Below are 10,107 nucleotides of genomic sequence, written 5' to 3' on the forward strand. Positions count from 1 at the left end.
TGTCCTGACTTCCTTTGCTGAGGCACAGTAATATGAAAGAATCAGCCAAATAAACATTTTCCTCCCCAACTTGGTTTTTGGTCATGGTGTTTCCACACAGCAATTAAGACAGATGGTGAACTCTGAGCTCTATCCTGGGCCTGTGCTATCTGTCCAGTGCCTTGGTTATAGACCCCACGGCCATGTGCATCATTTTCTGTGGGCTCTTCCAGCAAGGCCATTTCCCACGGTTGCTCTTTCTTCGTTCACATCTAGTTCCCTTTGCTCCCAGGCCATCGGGAACCATCACCTCCCTTGGGCACAACCCCCATGCACACCCTGACCCCCCGCAGAGCATGAACGACCAGAGGCTCGGGAGTTCCCACACTTTATGTGAAGTCAGTTCTCAGCGAGGGTCGGCAGGGAGGGCCCTTTCGCAGGTCGGGGGGCGTGAGGTAGCATCACACGCACGCGCACTCCCGCGCCGACAGCTCTTGCAGCGTGTGGTAGCGGCTGTGCACGTCCAGGAAGGACACCTCGTCCTCATAGGCCGTCGGGCGACAACACGGGTGCGCCCGCGCCCGCTCTCTGCGCACGCGCCTCCGCTGGCGCAGGCGCCGAAGGCCCAGGTCGTAGATGCGGATGGCCGCCTCGCACGCGCCTGCGCAGTAGCGGAACAGCACGGTCTCATCCGACGTGTAGCCCAGGCCCAGCTCGCTCACGCGCACCTCGAGCTCGCGCAGCCCACAAGGCCGAGCCCCCGGCCGCGCCCGCCGACGCCGGGGACCCGCTCGACGGCGCGGTCCCGGGATGCGGGCAGCCCAGGGAGAAAGTTCTCGAAGCTCCACCGCGTCGGGGGCGCCCTGGAGCAGAGCGCGATCTGTGGGCGGGAAGAAAGAGACAAGGGATTGGGTCGCGAGGGCTCTGGTCCGCGCTGCGTGTGCGCAGTCCTGAGTGCCAGGGGACCTACACCCTGGTTCCAGCATCCCTGTGGCTGCCATTGCCCCCTGCCCCCCCCCCCCACTTGGCTGTAGTTGAAGTGTGTGCAGAACTGAGGGGGTTCAGGAGGCAGGAGGATTACTTCAGGGGCATCCTCTGGTACTCTGTGAGTTTGAGGCTGCTCTGGGCTACAAGAGACTGTCGAAAAAAGTAAAAAGAAAAATCAAGTAACCCCCCCCCCCAAAGCTAAGGGGCTCAGCATTGCAGCCTGCTACACCCTCTCTGGTCAGTGTTGGTTGACTGCTTCCACGACCGCCTCTGACTGCCTGTGCCTTGGTTTCCCCCACAGGAGGGTGGACCCCACCCACCCCCAGGCACCTTTTCCAGGAAACCCCCTCCCTCCGGGGGGCGGGACTTACACTGGGCCAGGCGGGCGATGCGGGCGTCCAGGGTGCGTGGAGGGCGTCGTAGCGGGGCAAGCGCGGGTCCCAGGCGGTGGCCCAAGAGCAGACCCTCCTGGCACATCCAGACAGATAGCAGGGAGCTGCAGATGAGCGACACCAGGGCCGCTGCCTTCCAGCGCCTCATCCTGGGCCTCGGCCTGCGGGGAGATGATAGGGAGGGTGGGTGTGCGCGTGGCGGGGTATGGAGGGAGGACAGTGGGTATTTCATTTGGGGCCATGGTGGGTGCAAAGGCCTTGAAGTTCAGGGTGCTTGGCGTGTCCTAGCAATGGATAGGGGACCCAGGTAGGGATAGGGTGACAGCAGAAGGTGACCCAGGAGGTGGTCTCTCCCCTTGGTAACCTACTATGTGCCTCAGTTTTCCCTACCAGGCTGCACCTCTTCCACCAAGGTATTAGTACTCCTGCTCACTGCACACAGTTATGTGTCTAAACACCGGCACACTCCCAACTACAGTGCCCACGTTCCCTGAGGTTAGGCCACCTCCTATCTTACCCAGTGTGCTGTGGCCTGGAAGACATTTGCATTCAGTTTGCGTGGCCCCAACACAGGTGCCAACTGTGTACCAGGCCTGATGCTGAGTACGCAGGAGACATTTGGGGAAACTGAGGCACGGTGTTTGGCTATTTTGTTTTGTTTTTCCTTTTGAGATTTACCCCAGGCTGGTCTGAAACTCTTGTGTATCAGAGGCTGACCCTGAGCTCTGATCCTCCTTCCCTGCTTGGACCCGGGGTTCAGTCTGCAGCTCCAGCTCGCTTGGTTATTGAACACCAACTGTATACTGAGGCTTCAAGACTCTCCATTGTCCACTGTACCAGTAAACCATGTGTCTATTTGTCCTCGTCTGACATTTATTGGGCGCCGATGGTTTGCCTAAGCTCCACTCTGAATTCAACTCAAGTCCAAGTCACATGCACTACCCATGGAAGCCAGGAGTGGATGTGGGGTCCCCGGGGCAGAGTGACAGGGGCCTGTGCGCTGCGCGCGCGCGAGTACCAAACCCGTGTCCTTAGCGTCTGTGGCCCGGGAGTTAGTTGTCCTGGCATGACCGCCCTCACGCCCAAGGCCTGTGCCTTATTATCCCTCTGGGGGCAGTGCCTCAGTTTCCTCTCTGGGTTCTATGAGGAAGCATGACAGCGGAAATGCCAGTACTGGGGGTGGCACGGTCGCACCCACCCAGTGGTCTTGGACCAAGCACCCCCAGCTGAGCTCTGAACCCATGAACAATGGTCCCTCTGTCCGGGGTCACCCGACTGGTTTGTGTCTGGCACGGAAGGGGCGGGGGTATCCTAGGGGGCGTGACGTAGGTGCACAGAGGCTCCTGGAAGGGGGCCAAGGGTCACCGCATCCTGGCAAGCGTTCTGCCCAGGGTCATATTCTCCTGTTCCTCCCTCTTCCCAGCCTCAGTTTCCCCATTGCAGTTATGTCCAGCAGACCCACACGTGTATGCAGAGAAGGTGTGCGCATGCCTGGGCACCGTGGCGCTCAGCCTGGCTAGTAGCCAGGGCCTGGAATTGGGCCCTAACCGCAGCAGCCTCAAACTCCTATTCATCCTTCAAAGCTTGGTTCCTCCACTATAGGACCAGGAGAGTTGCCTTGCCCCATCTCCATGGCAACTGCTCCCCCCCCCCCCGCTGCCGTTCCCGCTGTGACTTAGTTTCCCCATCTTCAGTCAGAGCCAAAAGGTGCGGGGGAGGGGAGGGCCGAAGTTCAGTTTTCTGAACCTGTTTCTCAGCCTGCTCACTCCTTGTAACCCACAGGGTCTCCTGTAGCCCAAGTATGTAGCTGAGGGTGACCCTGCACTCCTGCCTCCACCTCCTGAGAGCTGGCGTGATATGTGCTACTGCCTGCGGTTTGGGGAGGTCATTCAATTCTAGAAAATCATGGGGGCACCAGGGGAGGAGGGACTCCCAGACCTACACTTTCCAGAGTCCGTGCTTCAGTTTTCCCACCAGTCACAGTTTTTCCCAGACAGTCTATGGATTCTTAGTGGTTCCAGATGGGGAAACTGAGGCCTCCCGGAGCCTGGGTCCTCACCTCCTTCCGAGGGCCCCACCCGCTGGCGGGACGCACATCTGGGGGCAAAGCAACAACATCTGCGGAGCACAGCTGTTTCCGATGAGCTGTGGGGGCTGTGGCCTGGGGAGGCATTTGGGGCTTGATGGGTTGAGGGGGGGAACATAGCCGCTCCCTCCCAGTCGAGAGAAGGGGCAAGACCCCCCCAGGGCTGCTACACCTCTAGAGCCCAAGCGATGCTGTACTGACCAAACTCCTGCTCATACCTCAAAGCCCCAATTCCAGTGGCCCCCTACACTTAAAGAGATTTCATCTTATTTCCATGTGTATGTCTAGGGGAGCACGCGCCGCAGCGTGCCTGTGCGGAAGTCGGAGAGCAACTGTCAGCTTAGCCACCCCGTCACCATACATTCTTCAACACAGGACAGTGGTGGCTCAAACGTCGCTCAGTAGTTGGACTTAAAATGGGGAAGGGGGTGGAGTCTCCGCGACTCTGCAGCCTCTGTTGGGAAGCCCTTTTCCTTCCCACCCTGTTACTCCCTGTTCCCTTCACCCCCTCCCCAGCCCGCGACAGGCAGAACCAGAAAGGTGGACTTTGCGCGGCAGGGCACACAGCACAGCAGCTGGTTGTGAGCAGGAGGCCCCACGCATAACCGGATCAGGCTAATGCGGGCTGAGCCGCTGGCGCGGGGCCCTGAGGGTGGCTGGGAAGAGTCACCCGCTAGAGTCCTGGCCATCTGGCTTGGAAGGGAAACTGAGGCAGGCGCCGGATGCGGCAGTAACAGGGTGGGGAGGGAGGGCACTTGCCTGTCCTCTCCTTCCTTCCCAAATTCAAAGTTTGGTCTCAGGTCCTAGATAAAGGTGTCTGTTCTCCGAGCCTCAGTTTCTCCAGGCGAGAACTGGGAGCCTATCTGAACCTCAGTTTCCCCAGCTGGGAGATGGGAGAGCATCTGGGCCTTAGTTTCCCCAGACGGGAGCTGGGAGTCTAGGCGGCCCGGCACTTTCTTTCTCTTCTTATTCTGTTTACTTATTGAACTTTTAAAGGAATTCTTTTCATTATTTTATATATACGTGTGAATGCGAGGCAAATGCAGAGGCGTTGACCACCCGAACTGGCGTCACAGGCTGCGTGGTCAACAGGGAGAGCTCTGGTATCAAGGACTTATTTGTAAGTTTGCTCTCATCTCTCTTTTGAGTCAGTGTAGCCCAGGCTGGACTCTATGTATCCAAAGCTGACTTTGAACTCCTGATGCTTCTCCCTCCAGATCCTGAGTAGCTCTGACAATGGCCAGAGGCGCCACACCTATTCCCCATTCTTCCTCTGTCATACTTCCAGAATATTCTCCCCACCACCACCACCACCACCACCACCACCACCGGGTCACCCTGACTGTCCCCAAACAAGCCAAGCACTGTCCCTTTCTTCCTCACTTACAAAACTCCTACTCATCCTGCTCAGCCCCAGTTGTAATGCCCCTCCTCCAGGAAGTCTTCCCTGAGTCTCCTGCTCCTCCAGAGTCTCCGGTCATCACCTAGTTACACGAGTTCCCACGTCCCACGTCTGTGCATGCCAGTGTGTCTGCCTCTAAGACACTGCCCACAGGCAAACATTTGTCAAAAACATCTCTAGCTTTTGTGTTGTTTTGGTTTGGTTTTTGGTTTTTGGTTTTGTTTTGGGTGCCTGGCTCAGAGTTTGTGTGATTGTTTTTTATTTAATTCTGAGAAACAGGATGGTAGCATTTCGGGACAGGATGCCCGGCTGAGGGGCTGAGGTGGGGTACCCAGCTGAGGAGGGTACCTGAGGTGATGGGGTGTAATCCGGCTGAGGGGGGTGCCTGGCTGAGAGGGACATTTCTCACTACCTGGCACAGCCAGCCCTTTGTGGTAGCATAGGGGTTTGCAGCAGGCTCAGGAGGTCCCCTATGGAAAAGCAGATGAAAGAGCAGAAGGGATGGGGGGGGGGGGTGGCCTTGGGGCTAGGGGCTGGGGTGGGACAAGCTGGTCAGGCTGGAATCTACCTGCTGCTGATATCCTGCCAGTCACACCCCATAGGGCTTCCTCAGCCCGGGGCACTGACACACAAAAAGGGTGTCCCAGACACCAGGGATGTGAAGCCCCACGAAGGCAGTGGGACAGAAACCAGTTCCCAGCACTCTCGCCCCCTCGAAGTTCCCCAGCCAGACCCAGTGAGGCAGGCAGGTGGCAACCTCAACACACACACACACACACACACACACACACACACACACACACACACACGCATCTTAGCATCCTGGGCTTTAGGATTTCTGCCTCCCTGTCCCACCTGATGTCTGCCCACTCTCTGCAGCAAACTTGGGTGGGCCTGGTGACTTCTTACCCATAAACCGAGTTATCTGGGGATAATCTGGAACAAGAACTCGGAAAGTGGGGAACACACCCCCGTTTCTAATCTGAGCTTTGCCCTTAAGGGACCCCCCCTCCACTAAAGAGCCCCACGCCCTCTTGTGGCTGAACAGCGATTCAGGAGCCCAGTGGCCCGGCCCTTACCGGGGAGGACACGGTGTCCCCAGGAACGCAGGGAACGCGCCCCTGACTGTTTACTTCTGTGCGCCGCAGGGCTGCGCGCCTGGGCCCCCTCCCAGGGTTTCCTGTGACCACGAAGTACCCCTACTCCATTCTCCCTGACCGACGGGGCGCTCACGGGGGCCCGCTGGTCCAGCAGCCTTCCACAGGCATCGAGAGTCGTAGGAGCCCAGAGCGCACCCCGTCGTGTACGGAGCCCGGCACTGACCTGGTAGGGGAAATTTGGGGACGCCCCCCGCACTGCACTCCGGGACTCTGCTTACCTGCCACGGGCTCCAGATGACCCGGTCAGTGGTGACTCCTCCGACCACCCGAGCCCGGCCCGGCCCCAGCCACTGCGTGCGCCATCCGGATCGCGGGGACCGGAGGCGACCCGGGGACCCCGTGCCGGAGGAGGCCACCGCACAGGGTGCGGGACACGGGCCGGGCCATGGGGTTCCCCCCCTGGCCTCTCTTTCTCTGTCTTCCCCGGGCTCGCCGGGCTCAGTGAACCCCGGGGTGGCGCGCGTGGGAGGCTGGAGCGCGCTCAGGACGCGGGGCCACGCGAGGAGCGCCGGGCGCGGGGCACACGGACGAAGCCACCGCGCGCTCTCCCTCCGCTCCCGCCGCGCACCTCAGGCCGGCTGGGCTCGAGGGGGCGTGGCCTTCCCGGAGGCGTGGACGTGGGCGTGGCGTAGGGTTTCCCGGGCTCGGGAACCGCCCTCGTCCTGCCCACAGCTGTAGGGGCGCTCCGGGAGAGCAGGTGGCAGGAACGTGGGAGGCCCTAAACAGCCACACTGCTCCATCGATCAGTTGGTTGATCCACTCCTCCCGGGGACTCTCCTTTATCTGAGACTTTGCGCCCCGAATCTAGTCCTCACTAACTTTGCACATTCCTGCCCCAGGTCTCCAACTCCCTATCTAGCTCCTCTAAACTACCAACCAGGGAGAATCTCTATAGCATCGCCCCTCAACCCAAATTGCTGTTCCGGCGCTCTGAAGCCATCTAAGAATCTCAAGACACACGTGACCCTCCCTCCCAACCAAAGGCCACTCTGCACTCACCCATGGTCCCCTCACAAGTCCTCCCCACCCCTAAGCCCACCCCTCTATCCTCTCCAAGAAAACCCTCCCAGGGAAACTAAGTTCAGTCTCTTAGATAACCTAGATTATGTAAAATTGAAGATCCTGTTGTCCGCGGTGAACTAATGCTTCCCACCATCCTGCCCCTCAGAGCACCATTGGGAGCGGGGGGGCGGGGGGGGGGCGGGGACGACCTCTGTTTCTCACAAATGACTTCCCTCCTAAAAGCACCCTATCTGGGACTTGATCACTCAAACCCACCACACCCTACTCTTCCTGTGATCCGCAAGCGCCCCCTAGCGGGGCCCGGTCACTCAGAGATGGGGTGGGTGGGGCGAGACCTACTGTGGCCACGCCCCTGCCACACCTGGTTGCCGAGAAACCAGGGTTGAGGCTCCTCCCTCTTTGACATCCTTTGCCAAATCTTCAGCTCCCTTGGCTGCCACCTGCCCCTGACTTAAGGTTCACTTATCCCAGAAGCCTTTTCAGTACCAGCCTCCCAAACAGCCCCACCCCTTCCCAAGGGCCTAACGCTGGTCATAGAGTGTGCTCATGTGCATGTCAGGTGCAGTTGGTAATGAGGGTTTATTTGACTCCGTGGGTCAGAACAGTAGACTCTGAAAGTCACCTGTATGTTCAGAGACCTGAGGCTGATTCCTTCCTGTGCCTGAGGCTTCCCAGGGCCCAGGGCATGGCAGGGGTGAGGTGGAGGATAGGGTCAGGGTGTTTGTGTGTGTGGGGAGATGGGACAGGGAGATGGGGCAAGGGTGTGGGTGTGGGAGATAGGGCAAAGGTGTGGCACGGGGAAAATGGGGAAGGTGGGGCGGGGTGGGGGTCTGGGGGAGACAGGTGAGGGCCTAGCATGGGGGAGACAGGTGAGGGTCTGGCATGGGGAGTCGGATAAGGGCCTGGCATATGGAGATGGGACATTCAGGATGGGTCCTTCCAACCTGTGCTTTACATGAAGGTACATCTTTCCCATCCCTGTTGTCACTCAGAGCTGGACACCTGGTGAGTGCGTGCTAGCACACACAGAGTTTGACAGCAGGACACTTAACTGTAGGCTCTGTACATACCAGAGGCAAACTGACTTTACACACAGAGGATCTCCCCTGAGGCTGGCTCCTGCACACACACTCAATTCTGCTACAGCCTGGTGCTGGATGACATACACAGACCCACACCAGGCAATACACATAATAAACAATATAGCTGTTCCCTGTCTCCTCTGTCACACCCACCACTGGTGCAAAGCCCACCCCCCCAGCATACAATATGTGCAAGAAAATCCCACAGCTCCTTCAGGCACACACATGACACACATGGGGGGCTGGTATGGGAGGCCAGGGCCTCCTTGCACACAGAGCTAGCCAGAGCCCACCCCTACTGGGCCAGCCCCCATGAAGCTGTCACCAGCCGTCCTGTGGCCACCTCTGTTCACCCGGCCCAGCTGTGACGGGGGGTGGGGCAGACAGACACATGGAGTGCAGGACACACACATGTGCCCACCATGTGGACGCTCATAAAACGGTTGTCCTGGCAACAGCAACTTGAAAGACTGGGCTCTTCCTCTGGGATAGGGGTGCAAGGGTAGAGCTGACAGCGTCAGGCGAGTCAGGAGCAAAAGGTGGGGACACAGAACTTGCACCCACCTATGACCCCATTTTTGAGTCACATGGTTTGCTACAAAGACTTACAGGGAATCTCATCAGCCTCAGATACACAAAGTGGCTGCCTTGCTCAGGGCTGGTCGTGGTCACACCAGAAATACAAGTGTCATCTATTCCAATAGCCTTCCAGATCACCCACACATTCTGCCACCCCTTGAGACAGACAGCAACTGACAGACGCCCTGTCGTGCTCTGTGAGTCACACCTCAGCTGGGAACTGGGACAGAGAGAGAGAGAGACACAGAGAGAGAGACAGAGACAGAGACAGAGAGAGACAGAGAGAGAGACAGACACAGAGACACAGAGAGACAGAGACAGAGACAGACAGACAGACAGACAGAGACAGACAGAGACAGAGAGAATCAGAATTCTTCCAGAATTCTTCATTCTTACACCAGCTAAGATGAGGCTGATCCCCAACTGGGATCTGGGATCTTGTTGGGTGAGGGATATGCTTCATGGAGACCAGCCAGTTGATGTCACCTCCCTTGGAGAAGGGTCACAGCCATCTAGGCAGCTGACCCCAGGGCTGCTGGGCTTCAGTGTTTACAGTATTTTATGTTTAGACTCTTGTCCCGGATGCAGGCTATGTAGGACTAGAGACCAGTTTCAACAACATTTGAACCTCCCACAGCATGGGAACAAATGTGGGGTAGCATCTAGTGTCCCATCAGAGCCTAGCATTGGGAAACTGAGGCTCAAAGATGCACAGACACATGCAGTCCCTTTCTTTGATCCATTTCAACCAGAATGCCGGGCCCTGTTAGAGATGGTGGCAGCCTGAGTTCAGAGCCCCCACCCACCTTGTGCTGGAATTCATTTTCCTTCTGCATCTATCTGTTCCCGCATCTCCGAGCGACACCAGCCACAGCCTGCCCTGCCACCAGCCTGTTTGGTAATCGACAGGTTGTTGTGAAACCAGAGGCTCAGAGAAGTCATGCAGCAGGCTCCAGGTCACACAGCAAGAGTCTGTGTCTTGGGTGTTGGTATTCTGTCCAGACTCCACCCTCACAGTTACCTGGCAGCAGCCAGGTATGCTCCTCCCCACAGTTGGCAACAGCCAGGTTAGGCCGGTCCACTAGAAAAGGGGCTGCTTGGCCACTCTTCCCTCTCTTACTCTCTTGTCTCTCTTAATCTTGCTTCCCGCTTACCCCCTCTCTCCCCATTCCCTTCTCCCCTCTCTCCACGTGGCCATAGCCAGTCTCCACTTCTCTACTCTCTCCTTCTCTCTGTCTTTCTCTGCCTCTTAACTCTCCTCCCCATGCCCTGAATAAACTCTATTCTATACTATACCCTCATGTGGCTGGTCTCTCAGGGGGAAGGGATGCCTTGGCATGGGCTGGTGGGGCACCCCCTTGCCCCACACCTCACCACACCCCCATAGAACATGTCTCCTTATATTTCTTTATCTTTT

The 10,107-nt window shown here is 57.9% G+C and overlaps 1 protein-coding gene across 2 annotated transcripts; it reads right to left on the minus strand.

Annotated features, from left to right (window-relative positions):
* Nucleotides 1-351: 351 nt before the first annotated feature.
* Nucleotides 352-6,577, minus strand: Nrtn (neurturin). 2 transcript variants are annotated; one of them, NM_008738.3, is made up of 3 exons: nucleotides 6,225-6,577; nucleotides 1,338-1,519; nucleotides 352-859 (listed from the first exon to the last, which is right to left on the minus strand). In NM_008738.3, exons 2-3 carry the CDS (start codon nucleotides 1,504-1,506, stop codon nucleotides 441-443), a joined length of 588 nt encoding a protein of 195 aa, NP_032764.1. In that variant the 5' UTR covers nucleotides 1,507-1,519; nucleotides 6,225-6,577; the 3' UTR covers nucleotides 352-440. The 2 variants fall into 2 exon arrangements, with proteins under 2 accessions (NP_032764.1, XP_006523864.1); XM_006523801.3 differs by lacking the exon at nucleotides 6,225-6,577 and adding an exon at nucleotides 3,663-3,740.
* Nucleotides 6,578-10,107: the final 3,530 nt, after the last annotated feature.

The sequence above is a fragment of the Mus musculus genome, chromosome 17 (assembly GCF_000001635.26).
Source record: "Mus musculus strain C57BL/6J chromosome 17, GRCm38.p6 C57BL/6J".
In the NCBI taxonomy this organism is placed as follows: Eukaryota; Metazoa; Chordata; class Mammalia; order Rodentia; family Muridae; genus Mus; species Mus musculus.

Bases quoted from the DNA above. Each gene is read 5' to 3' on its own strand.
- Nrtn (NM_008738.3), bottom strand. From the start codon at position 1,506: ATGAGGCGCTGGAAGGCAGCGGCCCTGGTGTCGCTCATCTGCAGCTCC. The intron at 860-1,337 runs GTAAGTCCCGCC...TCCCGCCCACAG, and splicing joins CATCGCCCGCCTGGCCCAGT to ATCGCGCTCTGCTCCAGGGC.